A 23,434-nucleotide genomic window follows, 5' to 3' on the forward strand; every position below is an offset into this window, starting at 1 on the left:
GAGAAATTGTTATTGGGTACCACATTCGTCTATCTCTGGGATATCCACTCCCACGAGTATCTCACTTTAGAAGGTAACAACAATCCTTCCAGTCCTTCGGGCTCAGAACCTATGCGTCATTTTGGACTGCTCACCATTTCTTATTTCCCATTTCTAATCTTTTGCCAAGGTCTGTCAATTTTACCTTTGCAATATCTCTTGTATACACTCCCTTCTCTCCTCTGACACTGCCATTCCTCTAGTACAAAGCCTTATCACCTCATGTCTGGACTATTCTGATAGCTTTCTGAAGACTCTGCTTGCCTCAAGTCTCTCCCCAGTACAATCTATCAGCAAACTTATGGAAAACTGGTACAGCTAGCAGGTAAAATGCATGAATAATAGCAATAATAAAAGTGATGATAATAAAAATAGCTAGCATTTATCTAACATACTAAAATTTGCAAATTGCATTACAAAACATTATTTCATTTATTCATTATATAAATACAGATAATGAACTGCTCTTATCATACCCATTCTACAGATAAGGCAGAAAGAGATTGGGTGAATTGCCCAGGATCACACCATTAATAAGCATCTAAATTGAATCTAAACTCAGTTCTTCTTGACTCCAGATCCAGCACTTTTTCCACTGTGCCACCTAGCTGACATCTATACATATATGTATAGTGCATTTAAATATCTATATGTATTCACCATTTCCTTCTATTGTGAGGATGGAGGAGGCAAAAGGGGGAGACGTAGAAATATCAAATAACTGTATTCTGATACCAAAGTAGCTAAAGAAGAATTATTCCTTACTTCATTTTGTGATACTAGTGAGACCTTGAAAAATATATCTGAAAACAGCATGAGAATCTCTTAATGGGATGCTTATAATATTCCTATTTTCTTTAAGTCCTCCTATGAATTTATTCCAGGTATTTAGAGCAATGTGAACAAAGTTAAAGGGGAGAAAGCTTAGAATGTACTGAAGAAACAGGAAAAAAAAGTATAAAGCATGAACCTAAGATTGGGAAACTCTGCCATAAGAACAATTCCAGAGTGGCAAATAACAATAGCAGCGGTGTATAAACTGTAGCATTAACTGAAACGTATATTTTAAACTTAAGTCAGATATAAATGACAGAGTTTATAGAAGAATGAAGCTTTTAATGTCTATATTACCATGACAACTCGAGCTCTTTTTGTTGTTGTTTTGAATCTTGTGATCCATTCAAAGCAGCAAGTTCTCACTTTATTAAATATATTTAATGGAGGTTTATAGAATCCATTTAAGTATGCTTCCCAGAAGTATCTTTTGACATAGAAATAGTCAACTAACTTCACTACTATTTTATAATATCTAGCTCTAAAGAAAAACATGTTCCTTTTAGTTTAGCATTACACCATATTGTTATGGAGATAATAAATTTAGCTGTATTTTTGATTATAATAATAATAATGATGATTATTATTGTTATAATTGATGTGAACTTTGAAACAAGCTTTATTATCTTCCTATATCAGGCAAAACCCCATATCAAACCTATTCAAGTCCCAGACTATCCAGTTTACATAGAATCAGCCTCCATTATCTATCTCTCCAACTTCTGAGCATATTTAAACCATCTTTGAGATCTTTATTAGCATATCTTTAGACAGGTCTGAGACTTGGTCAATCAGGTGGATTCTATCTGACTCCTCCTCGTTCCCTTCCTTGGATCTATCAAGCTCCTCCCTAGTACTTGCCTTTCTCCTTTTTAGGACTAAGCCCTCTATGAAGTACTCTTTCCATCAGAGCATCTTTCTCCTTACTACAGCTACCTAGTTAATCTGCTAAACTCCTTCATGGATTTAGCTTGCCAGTCAATGGCATATTCACACCTCATGGCATATTCAAGGGCTTCTTCCAAATCCCTTCTCCTTGCTAATTCTATTGCTCTCCCAAATCTATTTCATATTTACCCCTCCTACTGTCTGTTTTACCTATTTGTGCTATAATCTCATCTCTTAAATAAAGCTATCTTTTGGTGAGGAGAAAGCCCCTTGTGAGTTCAGTCATATGTGTATTTCGAACTAGAATGGATTAAGCTTTAGAGAACTTCAACTGAAGGAAATTAAAAAGAAAAAAAAATCCATAGAATTCTTACTCCCAAAATATAAGTCTATGTTCTTTCTTTTGTCCTTCCACAGAATAAAAATAATGATTTTCCAAGAACATATATTTCAGTTATTTGAGAAATACTGATTAGAAGAGTATTTATCTAGGTAAAATTAAGAAACCTGGATTGTTTTTTGTTTTTGTTTTTGTTGTTTTGTTTTTCAGGGAGAAAGAAGAGCAATTTAAGTCAAATGGCCTGCATGGCCTGCTAAAACTGGCCTAATTTGTGAATATAAAATGTAATCCTGATTATAGCTATCTGTTTTCATCAGAACAAAAATCAAGAATTTAGGAAAATATTCAGGAAAAAATGTAACCTAATGCATTTCAGTCCTTTACAGACTTAGTTTTGGCTCTAAAATAGGATAAAATCTGTTGTGGATGTTTTCTTCATATATAAAATAAAGGTAATGATATTTATTTCTTTGAAGACAGGATTCTTCAGGATTAACTAAATAATGCTTATTTGGATTATAAAAGGCTGTAAAGCAAATAAAAGAAAACAATGGAATATTGACAGCTAAATTAAATCATTATTTCCAACAATTATTTTAAGAAAAGAATTCAAAAACAACATTTTAATAACATATGTAAGGAGAACCAAGCACTTGATTTATAAATTATCTCAATTTAACTTTGAAAACATGATGTATGCCCTACCCACCAAAATATGCATTTAAATATTACAAAAAGCATTCCTGTCCATTGTGTATATTATTTCATTGTAGTAACATCAAAATTGAAGAATAATACTAAAAAAAAATTGATAATCCTTTTAAAAAAAACTCAATAAATCACTCTTGGCACAGAGTCATCAATCTTTTTTATTTAAAAAAAACTTGTTTATTGACATGAGGATTCTCTGCCCTTTCATCTTTCAAAAATCAATAAGGACATAGAATGGTTGTGGTATTTTGGTTTTTTTCCAAAATAAAGAATTGAGAACGAATTCATCAACTGAACAATGAATAGATGTTTTTAGGTTTGTTATCCTCTAACAGGTACATTAACTCATAAATCTTTATTTCACTATTTTGAAGTTCTGAAAAATTATTTGGACAGAATACAGTCTTCAATTTTTTAAGTTAAAAAAAGGAAAAAAAAACAGTGTGGGGTGAGAAGGGTGGAAGGGTAGGGTTCAGAAGAATGAAATTATAATTCACAAATCCATCCACCCCCTCACTAGGGAGTTTGCCCTTAATTGTCAGCCAGTAGACACAATTAACTCAAAACAAGTCTCTATTGTTATGACATGGGAAGAAGGAACAGTAGCTGCAAAATAGCATCCTTTCTACTCTTTCAACTTTGAAGCTTAGTCTCCCACAAATATGTTTAGCATCATTGGGAAGAGTGAGAAGAGTGAGAATTTAGAATAACTGTATAGTGAGATAAAGAGAGCATGAAGCTAATGCAACTGTTTCTTTATCAGTCCTGTTAGAGATAATACACTAGATAATGAAATAATGGTGTGTAGATTGTTGTCTTTATAAACACAGTAATACCTTATTATTTCTTATTATCAACTCATTAACTTTGATTTCAATCTACAGACTCTGGTGGGGAAGTGAAACCAAACCTCCCCTTCTGCATTCTGGTTTTCTGTTGCTTTGCATTTTAACTTAGCTTCTTAGTGGTACAAAAGGTACAAAGTAATACTTGCAGTAGCCATTGAAAGTATGAAATCTAGGCAAGCAGAAGAAATGAATGGAGAGATAAAGTAAGAGCAAAAGGAAATGGGTGAAAAAAAGAAAAGAAAAAACGAAAGACAAATATAGTACTGGAGAGGTAGAAGGCCACCAAAAATTGCTTCAGGCATAATTCCTGGCCTAAAACCTTGCTGAGAGAATTTATAAGAACCCTGGCAAGTTTTACATCATTCCTAATAATGTTGAGAAATACAAGATAATGATAGGGAGTATTAAGGCATATAAAATCCGTTAGGTTTAAAAAAAAAAAAAAAGCAAGTGGGAGGAACTACAAAATGAGAAGTACTTTTTAAAGTTCTCAAAATTTTTGTAAGAATAATCATTGTAAGTCCAGAACTAATAGTATAAGTTTGTTGTTATTTTTCTAAAGTAGATCATTGAAAATTGTCTCCTAATAACCACTCTATAATCTGATCTCTTTTTAAATTGCTAACATTCTGGGTAAACTTTAATCAATAAACAAAGGCAAAATATGACATCATTTCCTCAAGTAGGTATTAAACATTTAAAACTAATTTTGAACATGGCTATGATTCTCAGTAAGCTTGCTGTGAAACATGTTGCCTCAAAGGGTCACTACTTTTTTTCCTTTTTGTTATAACTAACATGAAGGGAAGACATGGATAGGAACAAGTGTAAATTCATCATGTGTCACACTGTTTTAGCAGCCAGTGAACAATACAGAATAATCCAGGAATGAAGGCATATCTAGAGAGATAATTTACTAGAGAGTAAATGAAATGTAAATTGTAAATGAAATAGGCTATTACATTTTGTTGATCAGTGGACTCTGCTAAAGAAGAATTAGCATTTGTGAATCTATTCCTATTGTGAAATATAAATAAAGTGGCCAGCATTCTGAAAGAAGATAACTCGAATAAAATCTTGAAAACATGTGTTTATAATTTCATTTGAAACATTTACAAAATTTCAGAAGTAATTAGTTATGCAAAATCCCACTTGTGCTTGAAATTTGTGATTATTAGGGGATAGGTATAAGATGAAAGTAGGGCAGCTGGGTGACTAGAGCTAGTACTAAGCTTGGAATCAAGAACTCATCTTCAACATTTCAAATCCAGTCAAAAACAGGGTAAGTCACTTAACCTTAGTTGCCTCAATTTCTTCATCTGTAAAATAAGTTGGAGAAGAAATGGCAAAGAAATTTCTTTGCCAAGAAAACCACAAATGGGATCAAAAAATCAAAAATGACTCAACAAATCAACAATGAAAATAAGGAGAAAGTATGCAAACCAAAAAATTCTGTAGAGATAGTCAATTTAGCTAAGTGCTTTATTTCTCCCTCATCAATGTTCATCATTACTTGTGCCCTAAAAGAGCTCCCAAACAGCATGAAAGCAGTTCCTTGCTCAGCTGTTTACATGACAGATTTAAGGGGCTGCCAACATGCGGCAGTTGTCTGAAAATCACTGAAGTCAGTAAAGACAGGCATCTGCCCCAGTGGCCTAGGTTGCTGTGACACATGTACATAGCATTTGGTTTTGTGATAAGGCTACATGCTGAGAAACATCAAAATAGAATTTATTTTTAGCTTTGGTGTCACTTCTTTAAAATTTCTGATTGAAGGGCTCATGACATATACAATAAAAGGAAAGAAAAGAATAAAGAAAACTAGCAGGTGCTCAATAGGGTAGGGTCTGGGGCTTTCCTCTTAAAATGTCATGTCTCATTATTGAATAGGAACCATTTATTGTGACAAATGATAGGTTCCTGATCTAGATAACTGTTGGATGAAGGGGATAAGAACTATATTTTTCACTTGTAATCTAAGCAGATTTTGAAATTGTCTCCAAGAAGAAAGAGAATTAATTTTCATTTTTGTTTATATCCTCTTTAAAAATCATAATCATGTCTTACAAAGAAGAAAAAAAATAGCACTTTTCTGCTATCACATGCTTGCTTCCTCACCTTTATAGGTGATAACTGGGTGTTCAGCTCTTTGACACTGAATATCCTCTGCTGCCAATGGCTGTATGACTCCCAACAATCCCAAACTCGTAACCAGCCACATGATGAAGTATGTTCCCTCCATGGTGGTCATGAGGTCCTTGTAACTGGTCACTTTTCTTTTAACTAAAAGCTCTTCTTCCATTCATCTGTGAGAAGTGCCTGAAGAACACAACACGGAAAATACAGATTACAAAAAAAGAAAACAAAACAATGAGATCCAGCTACCTGGTGGGTGATCTAATGGAACTATCCAAACCATCAGTTTTAATATCATGATTTCTGAAATAGAGAGAAAACCTACAGAATGTTTCTCTCTATACTGATGGTCTGAGTCATTGAACTTACTCTGTATTTTAAAACTATAGATTTACAGGAATTAAAGCTGGAAGGTACCCAACACTCTTATATAACACAGTAAAATGAGGATAATAACAGCATCTATTTCTCACAGTTGTTTTTATCAAATGAGATAAAAAAGATAAACTTGTGAAGTGGGGCCCTAGCTTAACATATAGTAGGTGTTATATAAATGCTATTATCATTATTATGATGATATTGAAATTCAAAGATATGGTAAGGAGGGAGATACAGGAGACAGAGAGACAGAGAAGGGGGTAGAGAGGAGAGACAGACAGACATACAGAGAAAGAGAGAGATCTGGAACCTGAAGGTTCTTCAGAGGTCATTTACTCCAATTCCTTCCTTTTATAAATGAAAAAACTGAAGACCAGAGACAGGCAGTAACTTCCAGATGACGCAGATAAAAAGTCACAAGATAGGAATTAAACTACTTTGTCTAACTTCAGATTCTGTACAAATCATGCTGCCTCTATTTTCCCTTAATATCTTAAAATGTAACTCAAATAGAAAACAAAATTAAACTGCTCAGGTAGAAAGACTAAAGAATAGTTAATATATATCTTTTTTAAAAAGACCATGGGTCAATACTTGTGCTTTTCAAGCCAACAAGCAGTTATTAAATGACTAATACTGTGCTATGCAATGTGCAAACAAGATATAGATGGGATATATTGGAAACAATCTCAGAGGCAAGGCTCCACCAAAATATAGGGTGAATACAAAAGGTACTTTATAGAAGGTGGGACTTTAGCTAGGATTTGAAGAAAATCAGGAAAGGCAGGTGTCAGAAATGAACAGGGAGAGAATTTCAGAAATGAGAAACTCCCAGATACAATATGGACTTTCTCTAAGCTTCCTGAAACTGTACAATTAAAGTAACTATTTTAAACAAACACGTGATATGTTCCTTTTTTTTCTTCAGTTTTTTTCTCATGGTTTTTCCCTTTTGTTTTTTCTCTCCCAATATGATTCATATGGAAATATGAAAAAAATGACTATGCACGTATAATCAAAAAAAATTGTTTTACATGTAATTGCAGAAAATAAAAATGTTAAAACATAAATTAACTATTTACAAGCATTTAATAGGACTAAAAGAGGATACTCAAATTTGATATGGAACGTCCATTCCATTCTTATATTGGGAATTCTCTACAAGGAGCTACAATATGGGTGACAGAATCCCCTACTTCCCTCTTTTCTAGGAGCAATTGAGTGATACAGTGGATAGAGTACTGGACCTTGAGTCAGGAAGTTTGAATCCTGTCTCAAAGTCAAGCTGAGGGATCTTCACAATTCATTTAACCTATCTCCTTTATTCTAACCTCTCAGCCTCAGCTTCCTTACCTGCAAAATGGAAATAATAATAGCACCTAATTCACAGAGCTATTGTGAGGACCAAATAAAATAACATATATAAAGTACATTGAAAACTTTAAAGCAAAATGCAAATTCCAGTTTACTATTATAATTGAAACCTATTAAGTATTATGTAGTTAGGGGTTTCCACAGAACCCATCACAAAAATAATGACATGAGTTAAAAAGGATCTGTCTCAACCCTGATAAAAGCTGGAATTCATATAACTTAGATAAAGGCATCCATCAAACAATTCAATCAGTTTCACCAGACTGACATTTTTAATCTAATAAAATTTCCAACCTTTAATCTAAATACAATCAAATTCTGCTATAGGAAAGATCATTTTCAGGGCCCAAATGACTTTACTCAGTGACTCAATTCTGGGTCAAGGGCAGCTTAACGGAGTAATCCACCAGAATTATTCAATGATAATAATTCCCAAGTTACATGACAAGTCTAGGGGTCAGAGTGGTCTGCATTTAAAACCCAGCTCTGACACCTTCCAGTTCACTGACTCTGGTCAAATCACTTAACCTCTCATTATCCTCAAACAACTCTCTAAGGATTAAGCTTCAGGGCCATTGCCGATCTGCATTAGTTAGCTACCCAATGACAGGAAAATAAGCCCTACTGTACTACCCTGAGACTGCTTGAGTAACACTCCACAGAACAAATAGATAGATTAATAATTGTCTTCTCATTATGACTCAAAACAAGCCATCTATAGTTAACATGGTACTTCCATCTACCATATATATTTAGGCATATGCATATTCACCAAAAATCAAGTGACATATATTAAACTACTTATTAGTGAGCAGTAATGGCATGAGAGGGGCATTATTTCATTGGCGATGAATGACTACTTAGAGAAAACATTTACTTTTTTCATAGTAAATAATGCTAATAGGAAATATGTGTATATATGTATATATGTGTATGTATATATAAACAGATGCATATGTATAGATACATTTATATAAATATGTTATTTATATTTATATAAATGCATGCATGCATGCACACACACAAGTCCTGGAACCACAAGTTGGGAGAGAGCCAAGTTCAAATATTACACTATATTTCTTCTTCAATGTAATGAGAATAATGACAGAATCTATCTATGTGAATTAAGTTTGTTCAAACCACTCTGTGAACCTTAACATGCAGCATGTTTTTAGCAATTATTGTGATAAAAATTAATTATGCTGTCTTGGCTTATACATTTGACACATTTTTGTTGTTGTTGTAAAAGTTTCAGTAACATGCTCCATTTTATTTTATAGTGATGGTTGCTATTAGATGGACCTTCTTTAAGAGGACCAAAATGACATCACTAAGTTAGTCACACTACCATATGTCCAACTGCAGTTGATGAGATCATTATGAGCTTGGAATACTCAGTCATGGATCAGACACAAATAGTCCCTGGGAACATTTGGGGTATATTCTCTAACTTTGCACATCTCTGGTTTCTTCTGAGCTAATTCAATTCTGCTTTGCTTCTAGAGCACAGCACCATTTCAGACGGGGGCATGCATGCTGGCAGTCCCATGCCAGTGTCTCCCATGTCATACAATCAGTTCTAAAGACCTTGAGAGACCTTGAGAGACCTTGAGAGCACCCTTGTGTCACTTTTTCTGCCCATCTTGCAAGTTTTGTCTTGGATAAGTTCTCCATAAAATAATCTTTTTGGAAAACTTACATTGTATTTGAATAATGTGGCCAGCCCAACAAAGTTGTGCTCTCTGTAATAGAGTAGGAATGTTTGGCAGTTTAGTTTGAGAAAGGATCTCAGTATCTGGTATTATTGTGCCATAGTTTCCTTTTATTGTCCTGCTTCAGTTTTCCTAATTATTATGCCTCCGTTTCCCTATTGTCCTACCTCAGTTTCTCTAAATTGTCCTGCCTCAGTTTCCCTGAATTGTTCTGCCTCGGTTTCCCTGGTTGCAACTCCCTTTTCTGCTCATAGAACTGTGGAGATCTTACATTCCAGATATCTTATCTCAGATATCTAATTGGTATTATCTGTATCCTCTAAGTCCAGACTTCCTGGCTCTAGTTGGTCACCTCCTTAACTCCCAATTTGTTTCAATTTATGGTCCTACTCCCAACTTGTCAGAACCCGATTCATGGGAATCTGGTGAGTCCCACTCACCAGAGTTTGGACTCTCCCTCCCCACTTACCCCACCCTCCCACTCTTCCACCTTTGTTTAGCTACCCAAGCTTGGAGCTACATGTGTATATACATATGTCACTGAGAACTCACATTGGCTGCTGGTTGCTTTGGACATCAGCCCTGGGGGCAACATGCCCCCAGCACAATCTCTCCCTCTCAGAAATCCAAATAAAATATTAAAAACTCTCTAATCTCTATTTTGCCTCGGTTTCTCCAGCATTGCAGTATCTTATCCTGCCAAGTGATCGTCAGAATCTTCCTAAAACAATTCCAATGTGCTAATTCTGGCTTAACAATTAAACCCAAGAAAACACTGGTATTTTACAGTAGGGACAGTACAAACCATCTTCACTACAAAAAAGAGAGGCAAAGATATGATGAATTCTTTGGAGAATGTAATGCTTATGCACCCCACTCCCCATCAACGGTTCCCTTTCAACAAAAAGTTCTTTCGTTCCCAAGGCATTACAAGTCTACCCTTTCCTGACTCAGCATATTTATGAGTTAACATGACTTCTCTCCTGAAAGGATTAACTACTCTATCATAGCTACCAAGATCATTCCCAATCTAATTAAGCAGATCACCCTGTGAAATTGGCATCACTTTATTTTAGCTGAAATTCAATTTCCAAAAAGTTAAAATCACATTACTTATAACTGTGTGCTGCCTTAAGGAAAGAAAAAAAAGACAAATGGATTCTCTGAAAGGGAAAAAAAAATTCTCAGCCAAATAAATATTCCTCCAATTTCATTGTCCAATTAATTAAAAATATTTGGAGTAATTAAATGATATACAAGTGATTTTTCTCCAAAGTGAGTGTCTATTACATCAGAATTGAATCTAAACTGTTTTCCAAAATACAAACAGTATAGCAATCATTTCTGAATCTAAAGCCTTCATTAGAGTTTTCTTCTATGGGATGATCTTTGGGTAAAGAGGATCTAAGTAAGTACATTTCTTTAAAATGTTTGTGCAATAAATAACATTTACTATTCACACCCACATTATAACTGAATAGTCTTTCAGGAACAGAAGATAACTGGTCTTTAAGGAAAGAAACCATTGTCAGATGAAAAAAGAAATCAAAAGAATAGAAATCTATACAACAAAATTATGTACTTATATAATGAGAAATAACTACTATTAGTCAAATGAAATAGAACTCAACTAATACAAAACTTTTGAGAAAGAAATCAGCTATGTAACTATGTGACAGTGGATACAGAGTTGAACTTGGAGCCAGGAAGACCTGAGTTCAAATTCACTAAGACTAATTAGCTGTGTGACCCTGGACACATCACTAAACCTCTTTCTAAGGTTAACTGTTAATTAGGAACCATAAAAACAACCAGCTGCCAAATCTATTAGAAAGATTAAATGTCATTTTTGTAAAAAGTGTTTAGGATAGAGTTTGGTACATACTAGGAGCTTAATACATGCTTTTGTGATGTTTAAAAAATTCAAGAGACATAATTTTAGATAGTCATTTTATCAATAATGCTAACATTTTAAATAAATATCTTTGGCTTTCAAGAGTGTCACTGACCAATGATAGTGGCCAGCTCATGGCCATTGGAAGAGAAGTGTTCCTGAAGATGGCCATCAACTCTGATTGGTTAACAATTAACAGAGGTGGACTTTACAAAGAGAAGTGACTTCAGCTCCAATGAGAAGCTGATAGACATCACACTCTGCAGGCTGCCAGGGAGACTATCCCTATACTCTGACAACCCCCAACTCTGTGCAATTTTGAAAAAGAATCGATATCCCCAACCCAAGTCTGAATGGAGTAACAATGCATACGGAGATTGTTAATTCTATCTTCCATGATATTATCCTTTAGAGACTGGACAAGGAAATATGACTGAGGGTTGGGAAGGAGGTAGGAATGCTTGAGAAGGGGAATGGAAGCTAGGGACTCTCCAATTTTAATAATCGACTATTAAGATAAAAGAGAAATACTCATTTCTCTTATTCTCTCCCATTTCCCTCTGAAGATAAAAAGATAGCGAGATAGCTGCATATCCATATAATAAAACTATATTGAATGCAATGTATAAAAATAGGATGATCTAGAATCATATACTCTAGAAAACCTGGAGAAGTGGCTCAATTATTTTTCCCTTATGAAGGAATACTGGATAGTATCAAGCTGTTTCACAGAATAGGATTAGAAGAGGCCCTGCTAAGAAACTTACCCTTAGCAAATTGCTTCCAGATCTTTTCCTACAGCAATTTGGCCACAAAGAACAACAAAAAGATTCAATTCTATAAGGTCACCTGGGAAAAGACTTTGTAAACCAGGAGCCCTAATATGATTTGGGTAGCCTACTAGTATTAAATAGCACAAAATAGAACTGAGAAACCAATTAGATTTTAATGTAACTTTTCTTCTTTTCTGTTGTGTATTTTTTTTTAAATAAGTACTTTTGCATTCAGGAGTTATAGAAGTTCATATTTAAAATATTTCCATGCATGCATCCAAAGAGATACTAAAGAACATTTCTAACAATTACTTCTAAGCAGACCTAGCAGATAAAGATTTATACACTGGCTCAATTGGGAAAATATATATCTCATGGTCATTACAAAAATAAAAATATGAACTTATTTAGCAACTGTAAAGAGGAAACAACTACGACTACCAAAATGCTTATAGTCTAAAGGGACAACATGGACAAGTCATATAAGTTCCAAGTCTTTATCTGAAAAATAAGGAGCTAAGACTCAATGGTACCCTAAGGTTTCCTTTAGCTATAGCTCGGTGACTTTATTGACCCATTCAAAATAATAACAAAATAAATACAGTGTGATTTAGAGGGAGAAAGCATTAGAGACTTGAGGAGGACCAGAAAATCTTCATGTAGAATGTGGCACAAGACCTAAGTTTGAAGAAAACTGGGGGTTTTGCATTGTAGAGAAAAGACATGCATTTTAGCCATTGGGAGTAGCCACTGTGAAAGCAGTGAATCGGAAAATCTGGTGTCACAGGCCAAAAAATACTTTTCTCCCTGTTGTTCAAATTAGCCTCCTATACCAGCCTGGTTGGTCTAATCTCTGCCTTCTAAAGAGGTTACTGATCTTTACTAAGCCCACCACCTAAAGCTTATTCTGTTTCCCTGACTAGAATTTTTTCTTCTTTACTTGACCAAACCTCAATGATTCCTTCAAGGTCCAGATAAAATTATCCTTCTCCATGAAGTCTTCTCTGATTGCTTAACACAACACAGGTATTGAATACAACATGTATTGAATATGATAGGATGCAGAACTTTGAGACATATGACTTCAGATAGCATTTTATTCCAATATATCTCACATCTCTCCTTCTCTGATTTAGATAATACATTGTCTCTGCTATTCCCTTGATATTAAATAACACAATACATTGTGTTGTTACTTCACTTTTTGTGTCATTTAAAAAATAAATATTCTTTCCCTTAATGATGATGAATGATTAAAGGTCTTGAAAAACCAGTCTCTGAAGGACCAAAGTTGCAGGTTACCCATGAAGGAATGCATGATGTGCACACACCATCTGCAGCACATTAATAATGCTGACCTACATCCAACAAGTAACATGAAAGATCATCAAGGACATCATTGATTAGAAAAGGATTTGGAGTTTTCATTACCTAAATAGTTTATCATCGGTAAGTGGAATTTTTACAATGAAGAAGAAACAGAAAGATTTCCTTTCTATAAATTCTTACACTCTTCTGACCATCCATCTCCACCTTCTCTTCTGTCTCAAGATTGAAAGAATAAAAATAAAGATATAAGGCAATATGTAAAAGAAAAAGATACAACAGAGAAATAAAGAAATAAAAAGAAAGTTGATTTTTTTCTCTTCTAAATATAGGGTTTATTATACTTCAGGACAAGCATCTGGCATGAAAGAACTACTTTGACTTTAGTTATGGGGAAGAATAAAAATCCAAAATGCATGAGTTGTTCTAAAAACTTGGAAAAATTATTAATCAGAGAAATGCAAATTAAGACAACTCTGAGATACCACTACACACCTGTCAGATTGGCTAGAATGACAGGGAAAGATAATGGGGAATGTTGGAGGGGATGTGGGAAAACAGGGACACTGATACATTGTTGGTGGAATTGTGAACACATCCAGCCATTCTGGAGAGCAATTTGTGCATGCCCTTTGATACAGCAGTGTTTCTACTGGGCTTATACCCCAAAGAGATACTAAAGAAAGGAAAGGGACCTGTGCCAAAATGTTTGTGGCAGCCCTGTTTGTAGTGGCTAGAAGCTGGAAAATGAAAGGATGTCCATCAGTTGGAGAATGGTTGAGTAAATTGTGGTATATGAATGTTATGGAATATTATTGTTCTGTAAGGAATGACCAGCAGGATGAATACAGAGAGGACTGGCGAGACTTACATGAACTGATGCTGAGTGAAATGAGCAGAACCAGGAGATCATTATATACCTCAACAGCGATACTGTTTGAGGATGTATTCTGATGGAAGTGGATCTCTTCGATAAAGAGAGCCTTAATTGATCAAAGATGGACAGAAGCAGCTACACCCAGAGAAAGAACACTGGGAAATGAATATAAACTGCTTGCATTTTTGTTTTTCTTCCCGGGTTATTTATACCTTCTGAATTCAATTCTCCCTGTGCAACAAGAAAACTGTTCAGTTCTGCACACATATATTGTATCTAGGATATACTGTAACCTATTCAACATGTAAAGGATTGCTTGCCATCTGGGGGAGGGGGTTGAGGGAGGGAGGGGAAAAATCGGAATAGAAGTGAATGCAAGGGATAATGCTGTAAAAAATTACCCTGGCATGCGTTCTATCAATAAAAAATTATTTTAAAAAATAAATAAATAAAACAAAATAAAAACTTGGAGAAATAATTTTGAGATGTTAATAGTTTTCCTTCTTCTCCCAAAAGTAGACTTATATTAAATGGAATACATATCACATTTGTCACCAATAGAAATGATATTGGTTTGGGAGTCTAAGAGTGTCCATAAGTGGATGCAGACTAAAATGTGCTTCTTCTCTTCCACTGATGATCAATGAAACCAAAAGTTAGACATGAGAATTCTAATAGAACTTTTCCCCTTCTGATAGAGGGTCATAGAAGGTTTCATTTCATACTCATGTAAATGTCCTCTTTTCCCTTTTCTTAACTGAAGTACAGGTAAATAGTCAACCCTACCCTCTAGTGGTATCATACATGCTTCTCAGAGAGTGAATAAAAAATACCTACAGGAATAGTCAATAAAGAAAAAAAGTTAGTATGATATCCTTTTAGAGAAAAAACACAGGTAGAAGAGATTTATTTTCTCAATCTTTTGGAAAAAATTCACACAGACACACATATTCTCACATCCTTACACTCACAATGCAGACACAAAGTCACACACACACACACACACACACACACACACACACACACACTTTTCAGAAATAAGTCAAAAATGAATTTGTCATTTTTATTTGTTCTTTACCAGTAACTCAAATCACTTTGTGCCAGTAGTAGTGTCTTGACTGTGATTTTTAAAATATGTTGATCCATGTTACTTTGTTGACAAGTTTTGTTCCAAAGTGAAAAGGGGAGCAGCTATAATAATAATAATAAATAAGTAAATAATAATAATAATCAATGAGTAATTTTTCTTAAAAAATTGATAATAGAAATTGTGAGTCTTTGACTACTGCAGCTCAGCTAAATACCACTTTAATCCAGCTTAAAAATGGAGCGAGTTCTGTCACCCATAGATTTCCATCATATCTAAAACCTAACAAGTTAAATTTTACAGCTACATAAAATGACCTCATTGCACCAAATGGGGAAAGCATACATTGAACTATTTTATACACTTCAATAATAGTCTAGCTCTAGTACATTATATCAGTCTCTTTAGAATTATTAGAGTTCAGAGTTATTTAGAGTTTGTTATTAGATTTTTGCCCTCATTCACTTGTAATTTAGTTTTCCTGGGGGCAAATGGGCATAAAAATAAATGAGGTCCATTATATAAAATTATTATTTATACAAAAGCAATATTCATTATATTTGTCAGCAGGTTTTAAAATGAAATGATAGTTCGCCCAATATATCTTTTGTTAGCTATGCCAATAAAATAACTGTTTCTAAGAGGGTGGATGAGGGGAACTTAACTAAAGGGAAGTAACTGTATTGGTAATTTCTAAAGGATTTATCTAAAAATGCATCCCTCAAGGCAAAAAAGTCAGATGGTAGAAATAAAATAATCAAATTTTGTGATTCTCTAAGAGTGAAAATTACTATTTATATGAGCTACCAAATGTTATTTTTTTTAATTAAAAAAAGCATTTCTGAGAATGCCACTAAACTCCTTGTCAACCAGGAGGTAAAGCATCTTTGCTAATACAGGACTCTAATGGGATTTAGATAATATGGAATAGAACAGATCTCAAGCAAGTTCAGAGAATAAGAAGCAACAAGTCATAGATAGGCTACTGAATTTGGAAGCAGGAATGCATGGTTAAAAAGTTTCTTCAGCCACCTACTACATGAGTGACACTGGGGAAATGTACTTCAGTTCTCTATACATATAAAATAAGAAGACTAGCTAGATTCTTTGGACTTCAAGGTTGTTTTAGGTAATTGATCTATGATGCTAAAATCTTATGAAATATTGTAGCACTTGAGTTATATTGTACAAATGGAGCTTAACATACTAATTCACATAAATTACTTTGCCATTTTTTCTATGTTAAAATGTATATTGTTAATCATTTCCATAGTTGCTTTTCTGCCCTAAACATATCATCTACAAATGCAGCAGCTGTACCCTTCTATGATCTTTGACAATTTTTGGCCAGTTAACAAAAATCCCTAACTTATTTGAGCTTTGTTTTATTTATAAGTGAATTTCATTAAATTGTCCAACTAATTGTAAGAAACAAAATACTTTATTAAGAACTCCATTGACTCACTGATGAATGCAAGAAAGATTTATTTTACATTCTTGGCAGAATGGGTACTTAAGTGAGTAGACACACCTTTGAAACTCCAAAGGCATTTTATTTCCTATCCTGAAACACAGAAATCTCCACCCCTCATTACACAGCCAGTCCCAGCTCCCAAGGAGTTTACAATCTAGAAGGGGGAAGGTAAGGTAAGGGCAAAGAATATAAGATTCTTTTCAAATCTCAGGTCGCCACCCTTTATTACAAAAATCAGTCCCTTCTCCCAAGGAGTTTACAGTCTTTGGGGAGAAGATAAGCTCCATCCTTGATTATTTCTTGATGTCATGGTAGGTTTAAAATTTTCTAAATTAAGTTTCCTTTCTCCAATTTAATTTTCATAACTGTGGAAAACAAATGCCCACCCATTTCTCACAATTTCCCCCTTATTCTTTTTAATAATTTGATTTTTACATCCTTTTCTAACCCCTCAAATCTGGCTTTTTTTTTTTTTTCTTTTTAACATCCCACTTCATAAAAGTCTATTCACCCCTGCGCAGATCTACTTACACAGAATGGAAAATTAATCCCTCATTTCTCTGCTAATTCTTCTGATAGGACTGTAATAGGAGTGAAACTTCCAATTGTAACACATGTTCCTCCTCTTCCTGCCATTAACCTTTCTAGAGTCATTCTATTTTCCCATGCCATTCTGCTGGTGGTATCTAACTATTCTGCTATTCCCTTCACTGCTTCTCTGGTGTAACTTAACCAACAATATTTACTCAACAGAGTAAGAATGACATAAATTCAGAACTTACATTTCTAGTCTTGAATTCATCAGTTACAATCCTTGACTTAATTCTTCCAGATTTAGTCTTACTTTCTTCATCATATGCCAGGATTAAAAAAATAGCCAATTGGATTGGTGCACAGGTGCCCACTCAAAGCAAAGTGCTGCCTCCATAATACTACCCAAGGTTTTTTTGGGGTATGCTCATCCAAGAAATTGCCAGAGCTCCCCTCAGTCACACTCCAGACTTGGGTACATACCCAAGACCTATGCCTTAATTGTGACTTGAGGCTTTGCAATAAACAGTTGAGCTATAGCTAAAAGCTGCAGATGTTCCAATTGTCTTAGATAAACAAATTTTGGAGGGAGGATTGTTTCTCCTCACTCTTTTCAATAGCATTTAAGTACCTAATAAATGTGTTCTGGGGTCCATATTCAGTCTCTGTGTAAATTAGAACTCTCAAGCCAATGGGAGAAAAGATCAAAGAATGTGAAAGGAGCTTCTGGTTAGGGTCTATATAACCCTGTGTTTGCACTTTGCACTTCCTTACTGACAAACACTTTGTCAGATGGGAGTTGTCCTTTCTCACAAGATTACAATAAACCCCTTTTTACTTTTCTTACTCTGGCAGTCTCTGATTGTTTTTGTGGTCACTACTGTCCCACATATAAGCCTTCACCTTCCCATTCAACAGAACATGCAAATAACTATTATCCAATGTTCAATCCCAAATTTCAGATTAATTACCAAAAATTCCAACCAAAAGCCTTTAGAAACCTAACTTTTTTTCCCAAAGCCGGCAAGTTCACAAACCAGAAGAATAGATTCCCCCAGAGCAGAGGATGAGTTTAATTCCTGTCCCACCCTTTGGAGGACCCTTTGGTCCATTTTGAAATCCAAGTTATATCAAACTCCTGAAACCTATCTTTTGCAGAGTCTCCCTGCCATTCCCTGTCAGAAATCCCAGTCATGTCCCTGAGGTTAAATCCTTCCCATAAAATCTACCTATGGACCACCCCATGTATGTCACTTTCCTTTGGATCAGCTAGTCACTGCATCCTGCCTAATGGCATCTTTCCTTTTCCCCTTCCCCCCTCCTCCTTATAGTTCACTCTTTTAGGATGCTAGGTCCCTTTCAGGACTCAGACTGCTAGCTAAGGGCATGCACCAACCTCATGGGGTGCTTACTTTCTCCTGGCAAATGGTAATTCCATTATTAATTATTAAAACCCTTTTCTAAGTTCTCCCACTCTATTTCATATTTACCATTACTGGTGTCTATTGGATCCCTCCATTTTGCCTGTAACCTCTTCCCTAAATAAATCTACCTTTTGCCAAAGAGAATGATCATTGTAAATTCTTCATATGACTGACAAGAACCCCAAATAACTTATGTAGCAATCTCACAATTTTCATAAGTGATAGCCAAATAGACAACATGGCATATCACAAGAATGGATAGGAATCTAATGCAATTTACTGTCAAGTTTCCAATTTTAACATACACAAATTGAAAAAAAAAAGTTATTTTAAAAATCAATACTTTAGCTTACGATAGTCTAACTGGATATCCCATTCAAACTAACAATTGCTTTTGCAAATCAATCTTTCTTGTCCCTTATTTTTAAAATCACCTTTTTTAAACTTTAATATTAATATCTAAATAACTTTGGGCCAAATTTCATAAAACTTGTATATGTCCTGCAGAGCTGACAAAATTTTGAAACATAAGTCATAATTTTACAAATTGTTCAATATACAATTTACAAAGCAACATATTTCATCTAATTAGGAAATAACAAACATTACCTCTTTAAGTAAGTTACTAGAAAGCTTTGTTTAATAACCCATATTTTATTTTTTTATTTTTTAAGGCAATTTTATTTTTTAATTTTTTAAATTTTATTAAAGCTTTTTATTTACAAAACATATGCATGGGTAATTTTTCAATAATGATCCTTGCAAAACTTTCTTTTCCAAATTTTTCCTTCTTCTCCCTACTCCCTCCCCTAGAAGTCAGGTAATCCAATACATGTCAAATATGTTAAAATATATGTTAAATCTAATATATGTATACACATTTATACAGTTATCTTGCTGCATAAGAAAAATCAGATCAAGAAGGAAATATAACAAAATACAAACAAACTTCAACAAAAAGAGTGAAAATACTATGTTGTGGTCCACAATCAGTTCTCACAGTCCTCTCTCTGGGTATAAATGGCTCTCTTCAGCACTGAACAACGGGAACTGGTTTGAATCATCTCATTGTGGAGGAGAGCCACGTCCATCAGAATTGATCATCCTATAGTCTTGTTGTTGCTGTATATAATGATCTCCTGGTTCTGCTCAGTTCACTTTACATCAGAATAACCTTTTTTTTTTTAAACTTAAAATCAAGCCAAATACAGATTTAAACCTCTACGAGCAATACTACAATATTAATGCATACATATTTCAAAAATCTTATTTTCAAATGCATCAACTGAAAGTTGTCATATACCATTTAAATTTAAACATGATATTTTAGGTCAAAATTAGGAGAAAACGCCTCTTCACCCTCAAAAACTCCATTCTCCTATGCCCCAAATCTCTGAAATGACAGTAAACTATTTGAGACCTGAGATGGAAAGACAGGCCATGGGAGCAAAATGGCTATGTCTCCTATCTCTCCCCCTAAATTTTGCACTCTTCCCTAAACTCATGTGGATAGCTCATATTGGAAAGAAGGAAAAATTTTAAAGTGTAATATGGATTTCCCTAGATTTTCCCAAGCCATGATAGAACACATCCTTTTACAGAATCCAGAGTCTCCTGAGAAGAGTTTGGGACTTTGGGGGGTTGGGAAACATAGGGGCCTATCTACAGAGAAACTGAGCCTGACTCCAGAGCATGGGGTTTTGAGGAGCCTACTGTTCTTTGGAGAGGCTGGACTGGACATAAGTCCACACACAGTGGCCATGGTCATTTTCAATCCCCACTAGGGAGAGAAGCTTGAAAGCTTAAGAAAAATTCAAGTTTCTTTGCATCAAGATGCACAAAACACTTTTAGATCCCAAAATGGCCATTTTTTAAAATTTGTAATTCAGCTGACTCACTCATAAATATAATCTGCTTTCTTTCTGTCTAGTATAGAATTGTTCCTTCTCTACTTCCTGGAGAAGGACCTTTCCTCTTCTGGGTCCCTTTCTTCTTTTCTCCAGTTCCCCTACAGTTTATTTATTTTTTTTTAATTTTTATTTAATAATTACTTTATATTGACAGAATCCATGCCAAGGTAATTTTTTTTTTTTTTTACATTATCCTTTGCACTCGTTTCTGTTCCAATTTTTTTCCCCTCCCTCCACCCCCTCCCCTAGATGGCAAGCAGTCCTTTGTATGTTGGATATGTTGAAGTATATCCTAGATACAATATATGTTTGCAGAACCGAACAGTTCTCTTGTTGCATAGGGAGAAGTGGATTTAGAAGGTATAAATAACCCGGGAAGAAAAACAAAAATGCAGATAGTTCACATTCGTTTCCAGTGTTCTTTCTTGGGGTATAGCTGCTTCTGTCCGTCATTTATCAATTGAAACTCAGTTAGGTCTCTTTGTCAAAGAAATCCATCCCCTACAGTTTATTGTAAATACATCTCTTGTGCAGCACGGAGATTGCCATACTCCATTGATCCCAGATCACTAATACTTACTCAACTCTAGATTTCCTGACATTCCCTCTCTTCCAGGACTATATGAGAAATATGTCTTAGAAGCTTCCACTCCTTTTCATCATTAAGTTCCTTATCTTACTAATCTGTCTTACACCTCAGACCCCATAAGATGGCCCCAGCCACCAAAGGCAATACTAGATAGTCCATGTTCTTACTTTTGGCCTATGCACAGAATTGGCCTGGCTGCTCCAGAACCTATTCTAGCTCCCTTGCTATTTCCTGGATTCATCAGGGACTTTACTGCCTGGGATTTTGGACAGTTTCTAAAGGGGAAAAACCCGACCAAAGCCACCACACCATTTAAATCAACAGGTCACTTCTCCTCCTGCTTCAACAGGGCCACTCTGAACACATAATGTCTGGATCCCTGGGAGAGTCCCCATTTGTAAGAAATAACATAAATTACCTAGAACTCTACTGACTTACTAATGAATGCAGTGAAGATTTATTTTACATTCTTGCAAGAATGGATGCCTGGGTGAGTAGACATACCTTTGCAACTCCAAAAGCAGCATTTTATTTCCTATTGTTAAAAATAACACTCTTGACAATGAAAATCAGATATCAAGGAAAATTTATTAAACAAGATTCTTAAGGAATCATCTTAACGTTTCTGGGCAGAAGCAAGCCCCACTCCTCTTGGGGAAGAGAGAGCACTAAGTACAGAAATGGGGAGATCTTTATACTTGTTCAGTGATGCAGCTCTTCCCTTCAGAAAACAGATTTGTCTTTTTATCTGGGTTATAGTCATTCTGATACACCCACTACATGTTTTCCCTTAATATGTATAAAACATGCCCCCCATCATGCATCCCATGTTCAAAAATGGAGAAAACTCCTCCTCTGTGGTATGTTGTTTAATATTCAATTAGCCCATTAAACAGGCGCAATAGGGCTGGATAGGCTATTATCTAAGTTTGTGATTTTTCTCAAAACCACAAGACTCTTTCTGATTGGCTGGATCTACCTGTGCCTTTCTACCCCTCCCCTTGTTAGCTCAAGACTTCTATTGATCACTTAATTAAATTCTGTGAATCCTAATCTTCCTTAACCTTTCACATTCTGAATACCTCTTGGTCAGTGGTACCCACTATCACAATTTCACTTTATCTCAAAGCTTGAAATACTATGGAAACCCAACTTTTCAGCATTTTTCACACTATCCTGAAGTACAAGACCCTCCGCTGATTTCCCATTAATTGGATATTACAGAAGTTATAAGAAATGAATCCTCATCCCTCATTACATAGCCATTCCCTATTCCCAATTTTAGATGAGGGAAGGAAACAGAAGAGGGCTAAAGGCAAAGAACAAAAAATTCTTTACAAATCTCAGGCCATCACCCCTGATTACAAAAGTCAGTCCCTGCCCTCAAGAAGCTTACGTTTTTAGGGGAGAAAAATATCCTCCACCCTTAATTATTCTTTGATGTCCTTGTAGGTTTCAGTTTTCTAATTTGTTTTCTTTCTCCAATTTAATTCCCATGACTATGGAAAACAAATGCTCAACCATTTCTCACATAATGATGGGACAGATCAAAAGATAAAATATCCCCATCTGAGAAGAAGGCTGAAAAATGCATGTAATCAATGTCTTAAAATAGAGAACAGGTATATAACAATATAGTGCTACCAACCAATCAATGAAAACAAAAGAAAAAACAAAGTGGCTGAAGTGAATAAAGTATACTTTAAGTAGAAGAGGATTTCTATTTAAATGATTCATGTTATAATAAATTATAAAAAGAAAACAGGCTGTCTTTAGGTAGACACATAATCTTTTGAGCTTGGTGCTCAAGATTCCTTTATATAGATTTAGAACTTAAATGTTATCAAGTCCAATCTCATTTTACAGATAAGAAGACTGAAACTGAGTGAATAAGTAATTTGCCTGAGGTCATGTAAACCCAATAAATATCTGATATATTAAGTTTATGACTTCCTGAATCCCAGTCTAGCATCAAAGCTTAATGTCTTAAAAGGTATCTAAGATATTTCCCAGCTATATTCTAAGATATACTGGATACTATCTGGTAATTCTAAATTATAAATTCTCATATTGTCAATACAAACAAATTAGAGTCATGGTATTTGAATTGGTCAACTGACAAACACTAGTCCTATTTCCAGCACTATTTGAAAATAAGAGTCAAAATTAAGTAATAACTTATTAAATATTTTTCAAAGTATTGCAAAGATAGAAAGAAGGTGTGGTTCTCAGGGACTCTCTCAATGGAGCATGTTAGCAGCAGGTTCTAATAAGTGGGAAAAAAATCAA

At 34.8% G+C, this 23,434-nt stretch overlaps 1 protein-coding gene across 2 annotated transcripts in view; it reads right to left on the reverse strand.

The window, feature by feature from the left end:
• SEMA5A (semaphorin 5A) overlaps positions 1 to 23,434 on the reverse strand; it is a 548,675-nt gene that overhangs the window by 449,398 nt on the left and 75,843 nt on the right. For both annotated transcript variants that reach the window (XM_051969840.1, XM_051969839.1), the window contains exon 2: positions 5,779 to 5,979. In XM_051969840.1, coding sequence (XP_051825800.1) covers positions 5,779 to 5,962 — 184 coding nt within the window. In that variant the 5' untranslated portion in view covers positions 5,963 to 5,979. The remainder of the gene's footprint in view (positions 1 to 5,778; positions 5,980 to 23,434) is intronic.

The sequence above is a fragment of the Antechinus flavipes genome, chromosome 1 (assembly GCF_016432865.1).
Source record: "Antechinus flavipes isolate AdamAnt ecotype Samford, QLD, Australia chromosome 1, AdamAnt_v2, whole genome shotgun sequence".
Lineage (NCBI taxonomy): Eukaryota > Metazoa > Chordata > Mammalia > Dasyuromorphia > Dasyuridae > Antechinus > Antechinus flavipes.